The sequence below is a fragment of the Amia ocellicauda genome, chromosome 15 (assembly GCF_036373705.1).
Source record: "Amia ocellicauda isolate fAmiCal2 chromosome 15, fAmiCal2.hap1, whole genome shotgun sequence".
NCBI lineage: Eukaryota > Metazoa > Chordata > Actinopteri > Amiiformes > Amiidae > Amia > Amia ocellicauda.
In genome coordinates, this window is record NC_089864.1 from 29,745,671 (window position 1) to 29,763,898 (window position 18,228).

At 38.2% G+C, this 18,228-nt stretch overlaps 1 protein-coding gene across 1 annotated transcript in view; it reads right to left on the reverse strand.

Annotated features, from left to right (window-relative positions):
- The window catches only part of itfg2 (integrin alpha FG-GAP repeat containing 2), a 62,676-nt gene that overhangs the window by 22,622 nt on the left and 21,826 nt on the right, over nt 1-18,228 (reverse strand). The window contains exon 8 of the mRNA XM_066724643.1: nt 9,288-9,341. Coding sequence (XP_066580740.1) covers nt 9,288-9,341 — 54 coding nt within the window. The remainder of the gene's footprint in view (nt 1-9,287; nt 9,342-18,228) is intronic.

Below are 18,228 nucleotides of genomic sequence, written 5' to 3' on the forward strand. Positions count from 1 at the left end.
TCACTTTTTCCACATTTTGTTATGTTACAGCCTTTTTCCAAAATGGATTTAATTCATTATTTTCCTTAAAATTCTACAAACAATACCCCATAATGACAAAAAACAAAAAAGCACATGTACTTAAGTATTCACAGCCTTTGCCATGACACTCAAAATTGAGCTCAGGTGCATCCTGTTTCCACTGATCATCCATCATCATCTACAACTTGATTGGAGTCCACCTGTGGTAAATTCAGTTGATTGGACATGATTTGGAAAGGCATACACCTGTCTATATAAGGTCCCACAGTTAACAGTGCATGTCAGAGCACAAACCAAGCCATGAAGTCCAAGGAATTGTCTGTAGACCTCCGAGACAGGATTGTATCGAAGCACAGATCTAGGGAAGGTTACAGAAAAATTTCAAAAAGGTCCCAATGAGCACAGTCTCATCATCCGTAAATGGAAGAAGTTTGGAACCACCAGGACTCTTCCTAGAGCTAGCCGCCCGGCCAAACTGAGCGATCGGGGGCTGCAGCACTCTAACAATCAGGCCTGTATGGTAGAGTGGCCAGACGGAAGCCACTCCTCAGTAAAAGGCACATGACAGCCCGCCTGGAGTTTGCCAAAAGGCACCTGAAGGACTCTCAGACCATGAGAAACAAAATTCTCTGGTCTGATGAAACAAAGATTGAACTCTTTGGCCTGAATGGCAAGTGTCATGTCTGGAGGAAATCAGGCACCGCTCATCACCTGGCCAATACCATCCCCTACAGTGAAGCATGGTGGTGGCAGCATCATGCTGTGGGATGTTTTTCAGCGGCAGGAACTGGGAGACTAGTCAGGATTGAGGGAAAGATGAATGCAGCAATGTACTGAGACATCCTTGATGAAAACCTGCTCCAGAGTGCTCTGAACCTCAGACTGGGGTGAAGGTTAATCTTCCAACAGGACAACGACCCTAAGCACACAGCCAAGATAACAAAGGAGTGGCTACAGGACAACTCTGTGAATGTCCATGAGTGGCCCAGCCAGAGCCCAGACTTGAACCCGATTGAACATCTCTGGAGAGATCTGAAAATGGCTGTGCACCTTCGCTCCCCATCCAACCTGATCGAGCTTGAGAGGTCCTGCAAAGAAGAATGGGAGAAATTGCCCAAAAATAGGTGTGCCAAGCTTGTAGTATCATACTCAAAAAGACTTGAGGCTATAATTGGTGCCAAAGGTGCTTCAACAAAGTATTGAGCAAAGGCTTTATTTTTTATTTTTAATAAATTTGCAAAGATTTCAAACAAACTTCTTCCACGTTGTCATTATGTGGTATTGTTTGAAGAATTTTGAGGAAAATAATGAATTTAATCCATTTTGGAATGTAACATAACAATATGTGGAAAAAGTGAAGCGCTGTGAATATTTTCAAGGATGCACTATTTATATATATATATATATATATATATATATATATATACACTCACCTAAAGGATTATTAGGAACACCTGTTCAATTTCTCATTAATGCAATTATCTAACCAACCAATCACATGGCAGTTGCTTCAATGCATTTAGGGGTGTGGTCCTGGTCAAGACAATCTCCTGAACTCCAAACTGAATGTCTGAATGGGAAAGAAAGGTGATTTAAGCAATTTTGAGCGTGGCATGGTTGTTGGTGCCAGACGGGCCGGTCTGAGTATTTCACAATCTGCTCATTTACTGGGATTTTCACACACAACCATTTCTAGGGTTTACAAAGAATGGTGTGAAAAGGGAAAAACATCCAGTATGCGGCAGTCCTGTGGGCGAAAATGCCTTGTTGATGCTAGAGGTCAGAGGAGAATGGGCCGACTGATTCAAGCTGATAGAAGAGCAACTTTGACTGAAATAACCACTCGTTACAACCGAGGTATGCAGCAAAGCATTTGTGAAGCCACAACACGTACAACCTTGAGGCGGATGGGCTACAACAGCAGAAGACCCCACCGGGTACCACTCATCTCCACTACAAATAGGAAAAAGAGGCTACAATTTGCACAAGCTCAACAAAATTGGACAGTTGAAGACTGGAAAAATGTTGCCTGGTCTGATGAGTCTCGATTTCTGTTGAGACATTCAGATGGTAGAGTCAGAATTTGGCGTAAACAGAATGAGAACATGGATCCATCATGCCTTGTTACCACTGTGCAGGCTGGTGGTGGTGGTGTAATGGTGTGGGGGATGTTTTCTTGGCACACTTTAGGCCCCTTAGTGCCAATTGGGCATCGTTTAAATGCCACGGCCTACCTGAGCATTGTTTCTGACCATGTCCATCCCTTTATGACCACCATGTACCCATCCTCTGATGGCTACTTCCAGCAGGATAATGCACCATGTCACAAAGGTCGAATCATTTCAAATTGGTTTCTTGAACATGACAATGAGTTCACTGTACTAAACTGGCCCCCACAGTCACCAGATCTCAACCCAATAGAGCATCTTTGGGATGTGGTGGAACGGGAGCTTCGTGCCCTGGATGTGCATCCCACAAATCTCCATCAACTGCAAGATGCTATCCTATCAATATGGGCCAACATTTCTAAAGAATGCTTTCAGCACCTTGTTGAATCAATGCCACGTAGAATTGAGGCAGTTCTGAAGGCGAAAGGGGGTCAAACACAGTATTAGTATGCTGTTCCTAATAATCCTTTAGGTGAGTGTATATACACATATATACATACATAAATACTTATACATACATACATATACACACATTGTCAACTAAGAAATACATAATATAGCTATATGTTGTTATGTGACAGCGACAGTACAGTACAGTATATACGCACACAGTATTTTTTATGGTCACATAACAACAACAAGACAAGTAATCGTAATCACGCAACACATGCGCTGACCACATCTGGGTTTATAGTGGTGAATTTTTAATGTTTAGCACTTGCTAGACAGGTACGTTTCCTTGATATGAAAGCACTGCACCACTGCACCCACCTTAATAAGCTAAAAAGATCAAACATTCTGCATTTTTTTTACATTGCTTTTCAATTTATAATAAATGCAGACAAACGTTATTCTTTAATTTTATACAAATTATATCTATATACACATTGTGGTTTCATAGCCAAGGTGGGTGGGGGTGGTGCGATTGCGTATTGTCGTGGTGCTTTGGGTATAGCCGGAGCGAACGACAGCAGGTGGAACATGTGCACTTGTGCTTTACATTTTATTTTTGTTGTTATTTTTTTCTGCCTGAACACTGCTGCGGGAAACCCTGTACAGTGAAGGAAAAAAGTATTTGATCCCCTGCTGATTTTGTACGTTTGCCCACTGACGAAGAAATGATCAGTCTATAATTTTAATGGTAGGTGTATTTTAACAGTGAGAGACAGAATAACAAAAAAAAAATCCATAAAAACTCATTTCAAAGTCATAGTTATAAATTGATTTGCATGTTAATGAGGGAAATAAGTATTTGACCCCTTTGACTTAGTACCTGGTGGCAAAACCCTTGTTGGCAATCACAGAGGTCAGACGTTTCTTGTAGTTGGCCACCAGGTTTGCACACTTCTCAGGAGGGATGTTGTCCTACTCCTCTTTGCAGATCCTCTCCAAGTCATTAAGGTTTCGAGGCTGAAGTTTGGCAACTCGAACCTTCAGCTCCCTCCACAGATTTTCTATGGGATTAAGGTCTGGAGACTGGCTAGGCCACTCCAGGACCTTAATGTGCTTCTTCTTGAGCCACTCCTTTGTTGTCTTGGCTGTGTGTTTTGGGTCATTGTCATGCTGGAATACCCATCCACGACCCATTTTAAATGCCCTGGCTGAGGGAAGGAGGTTCTCACCCAAGATTTGACGGTGCATGGCCCCGTCCATCGTCTCTTTGATGCGGTGCAGTTGTCCTGTCCCCTTAGCAGAAAAACACCCCCAAAGCATAATGTTTCCACCTCCATGTTTGACGGTGGGGATGGTGTTCTTGGGGTCATTCCTCCTCCTCCAAACATGGTGAGTTGAGTTGATGACAAAGAGCTCGATTTTGGTCTCATCTGACCACAACACTTTCACCCAGTTCTCCTCTGAATCATTCAGATGTTGGCAAACTTCAGACGGGCCTGTACATGTGCTTTCTTGAGCAGGAGGACCTTGCGGGCGCTGCAGGATTTCAGTCCTTCACGGCATAGTGTGTTACCAATTGTTTTCTTGGTGAATATGGTCCCAGCTGCCTTGAGATCATTAACAAGATCCTCCCGTGTAGTTCTGGGCTGATTCCTCACCATTCTCATGATCATTGAAACTCCACGAGGTGAGATCTTGCATGGAGCCCCAGACTGATGTGGGGTGTCTCGAGAACTTTCTCATAAATAAACAGAGAGGTTAGGCTTACAAGTCATAAATCTGCTGACACTTGCCGATCTGCCATAACCCATTGACTGGACTCCCAACCAATCAACAATGGTGAGCTGTCATCTGACTAGAAACCCCAGTGAGAAAATGCCACTACATCGCCCATGAACCCAGGAATTTGAACTATTCAATCAGCATGGACAAGGAAAGTGTGAAAAGAGCTCACAGATGAAAAGAAAGGTTCACAAAGTTTACTTTCACGAAAACACAGATTAGGATTAGGATTAAAAGAGTTAAAGAAGTTGGGGGAATTTGCTTTTGATCGATCCTTAGCTTCTAACAATTCTTTCTGCATGGACTGCACTCTGTAACGAAGAAAAGCCAGAAACTAGCCTAAAGTTATAACGAACATAAAAATAATTTCTACAAAGTATTTTTGAACGGTGAACTTTAATTGCAACACATTCTTCAAACTGAGTTCAACTAACACCTAGCATTAACATTTTAACTCTTTCACCACCCTTGAAAGATGCAGAAGACTTCTGGAAGTTTTCCTGTAGACCAACCTTCCACAAGCCTTGGAAGCATAAACTAAGCAAGATAAAATCTATGAGTGATATAATGTGCTTAGATATTGTCCTCATTTATTTAATGTTTGATTTATTTTAAATGTTTATCAAGTATAATTTTAATTAATTTTAATGTGCACCACTGTGAACTCTTCAGCTGTGAGTTATCTTCAGTCTAACTATAACCGGAGTTAATAGTACATTAATTTCAGTATAGACCCTTTATATCTTTAGTTTTAGTATCTAAAGTGAAAGCAACCAATTCTTATAATAATTTGTGGGATCTCAAAGACATCCCAACCTAGGTGAAACTACCTTTTCCTTTTTGGGCATTAGATAATGAGACAGATTTAATTTTTTTATAACAAATTTTCAATTCGATATTTGAGTGGAACTAAGAATAATAATATTATGATTAAACTTAATTATTGTAGTCACTAAACCCCCAAAGCACATAAGACATATATACTATTAGTATCTCTAATTACGTTTCCTCCTCTTGTATTACTAGTTTAGTTGTTGCTTTAATAAAATGTGTTGTTTTGTATTTCCAATTATTCAAATACATTTGTACTCTCCTGACTAAGGAACTCCCTATTTGTAAATGGTTATTTTGTAGCCACTTCATGATCACCAACATTACAGACTTTTGCAAATAACTGTTGCTTTGTGAACATTAATATTCTCTCTCTTAATGCTAACATTTAACAAATACAGAAGTGAGAAATATACTATGTCAAAGAAACCAGCTGCAAACACTGGACAGGGAGCGGATGTGGAAGGTAGGTGGATATCTAGCTTCCAGCTGATAATCCACTTCATTTACAGAGCTACCCATAAACCAAGCTAAAAAGACTACATTAATATTAATTTCTGTCAGTCTGCAGGGCACCCTTGCAGGGGTTTTCACTGAACTCCTTTAGGCTGCTAATAAAGAAGTCACTGTAGGCTTGGAGCCATTAACAGCCTTGCGGGAGTGAGCTTCAACACATTAAACTCTAGAGCTATAGCCACTGATCTAATATCACTATTATCACCTTGTACACAGTGCTGGTCTCGGCACCTTGTCCTTTTTGTATGCTTTGATCATTTTAATTAAAGCTTCACTTCCCCATTATACTACAAAGTGACAGTTTTCAAAGTAACCAGGGAGCATACATTTGCACACTATAGCATTTCTTAAAATAACAGTAAGAATGCCACGAAAATCAAAGCACACAATCTGACAATGTTATGTGAAAGGAATCAATGCGTATTGGAGAACGCATTCTGACCGATAGGGCTGAGGTCATCCATGAATAATGCTCACTATTGCCACTAATGGCATACAGCAATAGTTATTTCTCCTTGTTAGCTCAAAGGCTAAGTGTTTAATTTATTTGAATAGCTTTTTTCAGGAAAAGGATAAGGTCAACTTGAAGATAAATATCTGCAGTTATATGTCAAGGGCAGTAAAAGATGCTAGTTTATTGAGGGATAAGTCATAGCAAAGAGTTAAAAGCTTTTGGATAATGAGATAAAGCTAAAGGTTCTATGACAAAGCAATTATTTGTCATTTAGCCTACCATTTTAAGATTATAACAAAATTAAGAAAAAATATTAAATGTAAGATTGTTGCAGATTGTGAGGACTCGCTGTGTGAAAAAGTGTCTCCTGTTTTCTGTCTTGAATATCTTTAAGCCCAATTTTCCATTTGTGTCCCCAGGTCCGTGTGTCCCTGCTGATCTGGAAAAGCTCCTCTTGTTTGAACACTTGAATCAAGACCCCTCTGTTCCAGACAATCCTTTGCCCATTGTATGGCTGCGGGAAACAGCAACTTGTCCCGAGTGCAATAAACTAATGTTAGGTGCACATACACGATTTTAGCTTCAATTTGCAAATCTTTTGAGGTCTGTGACAAAAACACAACATCGTACCCAAATCGGTGCTTGCTCCCATCACCGACGATCGTTAATTGTAATGTCCCAATATTTTCAAGCAGGTTTGAAATTATCGATACCTAATCTTGTAGTGTGAGCACTGTCGAGATTGGTGATGAGCTGCAGCCAGTGAGAGAGCAGAGACCCTGGGAGGAGGCGAGTAGGTGCTGCTCTGGGGTTTCACATTGAAAGTTCAAGTGTAAAGTTTTAACACTGCGGAATCTGTACAATTGGATGGGCAGGTTGCAATGTTAAATACTTGTTTGAAACACATTTTTCCAAAATTGTCATTTTTGTTATTTGTTAACAAGCTAACTATAAGTTAAAATCAATTAAAATGATATGACTTACCATTTTACTTCCCTATAATGACATTAAACAGTGGAAATAAATCAGTACTATGACATGATTATAATACAATATTATAAACTATGCCACTGCATGCATTACTACAGTTTTTTTTTATTTGTTTTAATTTTTATTATTACGGCACCGAAAATGTATCATCTGAGCAGCCTCTTGAAAGTGAATACATGGGTTCACATACACACTAAGTTACCGTAAAGTTAGGATTGCACATATAATCCTTACTTTCAACTGACTATTCAAAACTGAACATAAAAACCATACTCTTATAAACAAACCGATTCCCTTGGAAAGATTAGTCTATTATTGGTACCTATTTCTCTACTAAAAGTTACAACACTGCAGCTCAGCTACATTATTATTCAATGCAATTATGAATATGAGCAAAGTAACATTTTAATAAAATACTATTGCAGCATGTTCATTATTCATAGAAGAATGCTTTAAAAATGAATTTACCAGTCTTCTTGTTTTTTTATAGATGCTTTTTTCTTGAGAGTCGCAGGTTTTTTTGGGCTTGTTTTATTTTGAATGTGCTTTGGGCTTTAATTATTATTAGCCTACATTATTAGCGATCTATAAGCGTCATGTCTATAAAAAACAACAATACAGATTCAGGTGTAGTACTGAGGGTATTATTATTTATAGATGTATTTTGAATGCAGAATTATATTAAAAAGGGGAAAAAAATGCCATCCATTCATACAAGAAGCTGTACTAGTGTTTTCTATGGGTGTTCAAAAGTTGCAGACTTTCACAATTCTGTAATTGTTGTAATGTGTGCAGCTCGTCTGCGCTCGGTTGTGTAGTATGCACACTGTTACGACTACAATACGACAGATTACAAGAAAGAATGAAAGTCATGCAGTGTGAAGCCGGCATAACACTGTGTAAACCCGAGAGGGAGAGGGTCATTTAATCTGTGACTTGAGCATAGTGTTTCGAGTAAGGTCAAAACACAAATGTCAGGATATGTATGCTAAATTTAATGTAACAATTATGGATATAGGTGTATATTGCTAAGGTGTTTATAAAGAGAATGTAAGCGGAACTTTAACAGACATTAACATATCTTCGCAAATTATATATAAAGCAATTATCCAGCTCAAATTAGATGAACTTATTATCTCCTTTTTGAACATTTGGTGGTGGAGGGTCAACTACTATAGTAGTTTGCCTGTTGTCAGCTAATGATGTTTGATAGTATTGTATTTATTATTTAATTCAGTTTTTTAATATGCACTGTGCAATATAATGCAAGTGCAATATAGTATTTTCAGTACTGAGTATTGTTGGTGTGGGTGTTTTTACCTAAACTGTTTATTAGTAATTGCTATTATTTCAATGTGCACAGTGCACTATTTACATTTGCCCCGCAGGCTGTCAGTGTGCGTATTTCCATACGGCAGTTCGCAGAATCCACCAGGTCCTTACATATCTCCTGTTCTGTACCACACCCCGCATTGCGCCACAGCATATATATATAAATAGCACCTTTTCATGATCATTTTGATAGTGCATTATGCATTTTGAATTCATATTAAAAAAAATCGCACTTAATATTTTGATTGTAGAATTTACTATATTTACATTTTGTCTTCTATGTATTTTTGCTTATAAAACATGGTGTTCAATCTTGTCATTATATTGTTTTATTTTGTTTGTATGTAAAATTCAAGAGCTGTTCGATCATCCATATTGCCAAAATAAAAAAATAAAAAAATGTTATGGTTATTTGACTTCATTATGATACATTAATGTTATATATAATCACTCAAATGATTAAACTAGTGCAATTCAAGTAGGTATGATTGAAACCGTGGCACTTCTAAAATACACAATGTATCACAGTTGAGTACCCAAAAAGTATGAAGAGAATGTTTGAGTCTTCCTTTGCACTTAATTATTTTTATGAAGGCAATGTACATCAGTGTATGAAGAAAGGTCTCCCTTTGCTCAGTGTCATTAACTTAATGGCAGGTACGTGTTAATGTTCCCAGTGTTCAAATGCTTTTAAACTCAAATCCTTCTATGCAGAATTTCGATTCATCATGCAATGATCTGATATCACTTTACTGTTATAAACTTTGAAAAGACTATACAGCAAAATTCAAAGCACTTACCATTCAATGTGCATAGAGCAAAAAGTCCACATTTAGAGGATTCATCCTTGGAGCCTGCAAGAAAAAAAACACACAGGAACTTAGATGGAGTGGCCAAGCAAAAGGGAAGGTCTGAATCGGATGCTGGACAGACTGACAAAAAATCTTGCCTAGCTTACATATTACCGATACTAAGATCTGTAGGAAACCATGGCCAAGTACACCAAGTACACCAAGTACAACATCAACTCAGTGATGTTAAGCCAATTATACACCACTGGTGAATCGGTCACAGTTGCACTGTGACATAACCAAGATTAGAAGCAATGATTTGCCGACTACAGTGCCCAGCCTGCACTTCAAGGAAAATCTTTACCAGTTTACTAACTCACCTTACTGATACCTATTTCAATATTAATAACAAATATTTAATATGAAATGTTCTGAGGGATTAATTCAAATTGTAACCTGATCTTATTTAAATGTTTAATGATCAACTTATACTGTATATGATTTATGTATTATTATATATGATTCCAACCTATGTGTCTAAATATTACATGTACAGCATTTTGATGTTATCCTGGTTAACTTCATCAAGAAACTTGCATGCTATCGAATGGCAAGGATCACCATACTATTAAATTTTAATTTTGATGGACTGTATGAAATTAAGGATGATATCTCATGATAGATCTACAGTGCAGAAATAATTGTTTGCAGCAGACAGGTTAAAATAGTTCTCAACCCTGGTCCTGGAGGACCCCCTACCCTGCTGATTTGTGTTCCAATCAAGCTCTCCATTACTTGAACTTTAAATTAATTGAACCCTTAATTTAATTAGGCTAATCATTTCCTAACTCTGAGCCTTTCAATTATTTTCAAGTTTTAAGTTCAGTATAAAATTGTATAAGGAACTTATCTTATTAAGGAACCAACTTTTTATCAGTTTGACAATTTAAAAAGTAAAATTAAATGATTGCTTCAAATAAGGTTGGAACAAGAAACCGCAGTGTAGGGGTTCCTCCAAGACCAGGGTTGAGAACCAATGTGTTAAAACATAGCTACATGATTTTAGGCCTCTTTATTTCCTGTATCTATGTGTTATTGCTGAAATAATTCAGTAAAGAACAGTTTGTTTCATACCAAAGACAACATTTGTTTACATATTGCCATTTTGCTGGGCCATCTAAAATGTTTGTAATTGCACTGAATGTAAATATATCTTGTTTATTTGTACTCATCGGTGGTATTGTTGATATGTTAAACAGTAAATGCATAACACTTCCTTGTGTCTAATACAGCAGACAATTATGGGTTTTCAGCTAAAATCCCATGAATGCATAACCTCTATAGACTCAGAAATTATAGATTAATGCTTCCATTATACATTTTTGAAAATTGTTCTGCAGAATGCTCTTTTTGAGGAAACTATTAGATCATAATCAGAAAATTTGGGGATCTTAAAAATGCAAATGCATTATATTTGGTTTAAATATACTGTTTAACTGTAAGTTTTAATAGGTTACACCATGTCTTACAGGCCTATACCCTCACTGTTCCTTTTCTGGTTTCCTTGTGAGACCTATCACTCTTCTCTTTAGACCTAAGAAATCCGGTCACCAAAGGGCATCAGGACTGCAGCATCTCTAAATGCTTTCTGTTGTCTCCTTACACAACACCTGTGTCGACTGTTCATTTCATTCTCTTCATTCCAATCAAAATAAAAACAGGTTTGAATACATCTGATGGATACTCAACATTACCATAAATAAATAACATTTGGGAACAGGTACTCCTGTTCTTCTATTTAATATATTTTTGCTTAGTGATATAAAGCTACCTCCTTGCACCTGTCAATTTTTAGCCTCACAGCATCATTTTGTCTTTCATGTGACTTAGCAAGCCTACTTTGTCAAAATTCATTATCAATCAGCAAGTCCCATTTAAATATCAGACAAGGATATTTTCATACTGCTAAGATGAAACGCTTCTGATATATTTCAAATCTCATTGTGCCTGAGCGACTTTGGAATGCACTCCCTCATTCCATCGCCACTGTTTATAGAAATAGAGACAGGCTTTTATCATATTTAAAAACAATGAAAGTGTATAGTTGAATATAACCTGTATAAACATATATTTCGTTTGTATAAATATGGTATATAAGGATAGGATGTTTATGCTTATGTAGATGAATGCAATGTAAGTGCAGAGATGTGAATGTATTCAGAACACATTGTAAGTTACTGTTACTGCAAATGAGAGTGGGATGAATGGGGTGCACATCCTCATACTACAAATCATGTTTAAGAATTCACAAAAGGTATTAGAATTAAATATTTACAATGTATTACTTTAAATAATGCTCCACATTAAAAATAAATAACTTACATCCACAGGACACCGCCTGTTTCTTTACCTCCTCAACTACATTATAATTAATAAATATTGATATTATACATTTTATTGATAACACGGTTTTATTATACCCATGCACTAAACTCAAACAAGAGTCAAATCAGACATAGTAAAAAGACAAAGTAAGAAAGAAAACAAGCAGCATAGTCAATAAAGGAGCAAGCAATAAAAAAAGGCTACGAGCATTTTAAAACTTGCAAATAACAAAGATCCTTAAAAATGTATTTTAAAAGGTAATTTTTAAGACATTTCTTTAAACTATCATGTGTAGGGGTGCTTCTCAGCACGCTTCTCTTGCGCAGTGCTGCAGAAGGCTTGGACTGTTGGATCAAATTCATGCCATAATATTGGAATTCAAAATGTTTTTGTAAACGAAAAAAAAAACTAATGGAAAACGTTTGGGTTTTGTTTTGAGATTGCCCTAAGACCGGACTGCTGAAGAAATAAGGAGCATTTACATAGTTTAAAAAAATATTGCACACCTCACCATAAAGACACAAAAGCAGAGTGCATGTTTCAACGTTAAACTATTTATTTGAAAGTGCAAATATTTGTAAATAAAGTCACATTTTTGATGTTTATCTGTGCTAAACCACTTTCTAAAATTCTAGCTACACCAGACAGTAGGTACCAGCTCCTCTGTAATAGCTTGGCATATATTGTCGGTCATTTATTTGTTCTGTTGTATAATTATTCGTGATTAGACACGCAGATCATAAGCTTTTCCAACAATCCACGTCTTCCTCTCGTGTTTCATTGGTCAATGTCATTTTAACACATATAAAATCATATCGAATCGAACTAGTTTCACAGTCAGTGTGCAAGGTGGGATAGGGAAGATGCACACTCGTGTTTTTCTCTTCTCACGCAGGTAAAAATGGGATACATCATCCAGTCTGCATGTAAATGTAAATATTGTGCTACTATGCATACTCATATTGTCTCTCATTTCAGAAAAAAAAATGTATCTCCATAGTCCAGTACTGGACTGCCGTGGAAGCTATTTCATGTACAGTGAGGGAAAAAAGTATTTGATCCCCTGCTGATTTTGTATGTTTGCCCACTGACAAAGAAATGATCAGTCTGTCATTTTAATGGTAGGTGTATTTTAACAGTGAGAGACACAATAACAACAAAAAAATCCACAAAAACGCATTTCAAAAAAGTTATAAATTGATTTGCAATGTTAATGAGGGAAATAAGTATTTGACCCCTTCGACTTAGTACTTGGTGGCAAAACCCTTGTTGGCAATCACAGAGGTCAGACGTTTCTTGTAGTTGGCTACCAGGTTTGAACACATCTCAGGAGGGATTTTGTCCCATTCCTCTTTGCAGATCCTCTCCAAGTCATTAAGGTTTCGAGGCTGACGTTTGGCAACTCGAACCTTAAGCTCCCTCCACAGATTTTCTATGGGATTAAGGTCTGGAAACTGGCTAGGCCACTCCAGGACCTTAATGTGCTTCTTCTTGAGCCACTCCATTGTTGCCTTGGCTGTGTGTTTTGGGTCATTGTCATGCTGGAATACCCATCCACGACCCATTTTCAATGCCATGGCTGAGGGAAGGAGGTTCTCACCCAAGATTTGACGGTACATGGCCCCGTCCATCGTCCCTTTGATGCGGTGCAGTTGTCCTGTCCCCTTAGCAGAAAAACACCCCCAAAGCCTAATGTTTCCACCTCCATGTTTGACGGTGGGGATGGTGTTCTTGGGGTCATTCCTCCTCCTCCAAACACGGCGAGTTGAGTTGATGCCAAAGAGCTTGATTTTGGTCTCATCTGAACACAACACTTTCACCCAGTTCTCCTCTGAATCATTCAGATGTTCATTGGCAAACTTCAGATGGGCCTGTACATGTGCTTTCTTGAGCAGGGGGACCTTGCGGGCGCTGCAGGATTTCAGTCCTTCACGGCATAGTGTGTTACCAATTGTTTTCTTGGTGACTATGGTTCAAGCTGCCTTGAGATCAATAACAAGATCCTCCCGTGTAGTTCTGGGCTGATTCCTCACCATTCTCATGATCATTGAAACTTCACGAGGTGAGATCTTGCATGGAGCCCCAGACCGAGGGAGACTGACAGTTATTTTGTTTTTCTTCCATTTGCGAATAATCACACCAACTGTTGTCACCTTCTCACCAAGCTGCTTGGCGATGGTCTTGTAACCCATTCCAGCCTTGTGTAGGAGAGTTTGGAATCTGATTGATTGATTGCTTCTGTGGACAGGTGTCTTTTATACAGGTAACGAGCTGAGATTAGGAGCACTCCCTTTAAGAGAGTGATCCTAATCTCAGCTCGTTACCTGTATAAAAGACACCTGCGAGCCAGAAATCTTGCTGATTGATAGGGGATCAAATACTTATTTCCCTCATTAGCATGCAAATCAATTTATAACTTTTTTGAAATGCGTTTTTCTGGATTTTTTTTGTTGTTATTCTGTCTCTCACTGTTAAAATACACCTACCATTAAAATTACAGACTGATCATTTCTTTGTCAGTGGGCAAACGTACAAAATCCGCAGGGGATCAAATACTTTTATCCCCTCACTGTAGAAGAGCCTGTAAACAGTTTTCATTATTTATGAAAACAGTTTAGCATTTTTCAAAGTGAAGAGTAAAACAGATCTGTGTTTTGAGATCAATGTAAAAATATCTTAAAATATACACTATGCAATAAAGCCCTTTAGTTTTTGCACATTTTCTACCTACTAACTACCATCTCAAGTTGTTTTAAAGAGAGCATTACACAAGATGAGGAAAAACTCAAAACTTTAAGTTTTTTTTTTTATAAAACACTTGCATTTAATACTAGAATTAAGGCTCAGGGGAAAGGGACATAGGGGTAAACAATATAAACAACAAGAGTAAGTTGGTTGTGTGTGAAAACAGTGGATGGTACCAAATGCAACCTTTGAAACTATAGCAAATCAGCCATGACATTATGACCACTGAAAGGTGAAGTAACACTGATAATCTCGTTATCATGGCACCTGTGAGTGGGTGGGATATATTAGGCAGCAAGTGAACATTTTGTCCTCAAAGTTGATGTGTTAGAAGCAGGAAAAATGGGCAAGCGTAAGGATCTGAGCGACTTTGACAAGGGCCAAATTGCGATGTCTAGACGACTGGGTCAGAGCATCTCCAAACCTGCAGCTTTTGTGGGGTTTTCCCGATCTGCAGTGGTCAGTACCTATCAAAAGTCGTTCAAGAAAGGAAAAGCGGTGAACTGGTGACAGGGTCACGGGCAGCCAAGGCTCACTGATGCACTTGGGGAGCGAAGGCTGGTCCGTGTGATCCGATCCAACAGACAAGCTACTGTAGCTCAAATTGCTGAAAAAGTTAATGCTGGTTCTGATAGAAAGGTGTCAGAATACACAGTGCATCGCAGTTTGTTGCATATGGGGCTGCGTAGCTGCAGACCAGTCAGGGTGCCCATGCTGACCCCTGTCCACTGCCGAAAGCGCCTACAATGGGCACATGAGCATCAGAAGTGGACCACGGAGCAATGGAAGAAGGTGGCCTGGTCTGATAACTCATGAGTTCAAGGTGTTGACTGCACACCTTCAGAGGTCTAGTGGAGTCCATGCCTCGACGGGTCAGGGCTGTTTTGGCGGCAAAAGGCAGGTGGTCATAATGTTATGGCTGACTGCATAAGCCTGCATAAGCCTATACTGCACGCTACATACTTTTTATTATTATTTTTTGGCAGACGCCCTTATCCAGGGCAACTTACAAAATATAAGTGCAATACAAAGTGAAAGAATACAGTTCAGTACAAGGCATCAAACATTACACATTCAAGTATTAGTAACGCAAGAAGCATGATAAAATGTTGTAAAGTGCTATCTTACAGGAGATTAAAGGACTAATGTAAACATACTGATTAGTAAGTAGTACAGTACACAGTATGAAGATGAATGATTCAGTGGTTTGATATGTGTCACGTGACCCCACGTGACATGGATCGACATCCTAACGTGAAGCATCATGGGATGCAGTATTCCTTGTTGTGCGCTCCGGTTGGATGCTGCATATTTTGGTGAAAGTAGCAAGCCATCCGGGTACATTTACCATACTACAAGTTCATATACTACTGCATACTACTGAAATGTTGGAATGATGTATGTGTAATATGTGGTTTTGAATACAGGCTATGACTCTCCTTGCTTGTGATCACTTTCCCACATTACTTTGCGACACTTGTGTATCAAATTTTGGCATTTATTTAAATACAAAATTAACCAAGGTAATCTTCTGTTTTTCTTAATTCGGACAACATTATATACAGTTATTGGCCAAATGTGATTGTGTAAAAAAAAGTAAAAACTTAATATTGATCCCATTTGGAAATAAAAAAATGTAGGCTATGTCTTGAGGGTCAAATGGTCCTAATCTAAGGGCTGTAAATCTATATTTAATTTTGTAAACGTTTAAACCCATAGTTAAATTGTTTAACCGTTTAATGGACAAAAATATATATACGTTTCAGTAATTTAACATTTGTATATTGTATTTGCATTACATTATGACGCACAATAATTTGTTTCATTTTCACCTTGGGTCTCAGAGGGGTGGAGGTACATTTTCCAGTCAAATACTACCTTACAAGAACAGAAGTTCACAAACAAGAGGCCATTCGACCCATCGTGCTGATTTTGTGTCCTTTATATCTAAGTGATCCAAGGATCCTATCTTGTCTATTTTTAAATATTCCCAATTCTTCAGTTTCAACCACACCATTGGTGAGTTTGTGTTTGAGTTTTGCCAGATTATGATAACTGTGTGAAGAAGTGTCTCCTGTTTTCCATCTTGAATGCCTTGAAGCCCAATTTCTATTTGTGTCCCCGGGTCCGAGTGTCCCTGCTGATGTGGAAAAGCTCCTCTGGTTTAATGTTGTCAATGCCTTTCATGATTTTGAAGACTCGAATCAAGTCCCCACCTAGTCTTCTCTGTTCCAGTGTGAAAAGGTTCAGTTCCCTCAGTCTCTCAGTAGGACATTCCCTTCAAACCTGGAATAAGTCTGGTTGCTCTCCGCTGAACTGCCTAGAGCAGCAATATCTTTCTTGAAGTGTGGAGCCCAGAACTGTACACAGTATTCCAGATGAGCTCTAACTAGTGCATTGTACAGTCTTAACATTAATGCCCTTGTTCTCAGTTCTGCACTTTTTACAATATACCCTAACATTCTGTTTGCCTTTTTTATTGCTTCCCCAACATTGTTTGGATGGAGAAAGTGAGGAGTCCACATCGATTCCTAGGTCTTTCTCATGCGTTACTTCTAGTTCTATTCCTCCCATAGTGTAATTATAGTAGACATGTAATTTGGTTAGCTGCATGTAATACTTTGCACTTGTCCACATTGAATTTCATCTGCCAGGTGTCAGCCCACAACTGAATATTATCCAAGTCCTTTTGAATAGCCTGTGCTGCCAAGATCAGATCTGCTGAGCCACCTATTTTAGTATCATCTGCAAATTTGACGTTTGCTAACTATCCCAGAGTCCAGATCATTAATATAGATTAGAAAAAGCAAAGGCCTTAGTACTGATCCCTGTGGAACTCCACTAACAACCTCACTCCAGTTAGAAGTGACTCCTCTAATCGACACCCTCCGTTTCCTATACATCAACCAGTTTGTAATTCATCTACTTACATTACCCTGAATGCCTACAGCTTCCAATTTGAGGATCAGTCTTTGGTGTGGAACCTTAAATAAATCTTTTTGAAAATCTAAGTATATAATATCATATGCTTTCACATGATCGACAGCTGCAATTGTATGTTCAAAGAACACGATCTGCCTCATCTAAACCCTTGTTGACTATCTCCAAGCATATGGTTTTCATGAAGATGCTCCTCTATTTTATCCAATAATGTTTTCCAACATTTTACAAGAAATGCAGGTGAGACTGATTGGTCTGTAATTTCTCGTCTCAGTTTCGTCTCCTTTCTTGTGGATTTCCTTTCACATTTCCAATCACTTGGCACATCCCCTGTTCTAAGTGTCATATGGAATATTGTAGTTAGCGGCCTATAAATAATTTCCCTAAGTTCTTTTGGAAATATACCATCTGGCCCAGGTGATTTGTTTGTTTTTAATTCTGCAAGTCCCTTTAGTACCTCCTCCTCATTTATCCTGATCTCTTAAGAGTTTGACTGGACTAGTTGTTAACCTGTGGCATGTTATCCATTTTTTCTTTTGCAAAAGCCTCTGTATTTTAGATATTCTTTATATTTTGTTAAATCTCTACCTTTTTTGTATGTGCTATACAAGATTTTCTTTCTTTGATATTTTTTAACATACTTGGCCAAAATGGTATAATACATTTTTTTTTTTTTTGGTCCTCAGTTTGCTAAGTCTTGGTACAAATTTTTCTGGCTCATGTTCTGGTACCATACATACAGTTCTGTGCAGATTTTGGTCATTTGGCCAATTAATTCACAGTATTTGTGCATATTCTACACACAATTATGCAAATCTGTGTACCAGAGCGTACCCTTACCACAGTAGCAAATAATTTCACCCAAGTTGTGCCTGTGCTG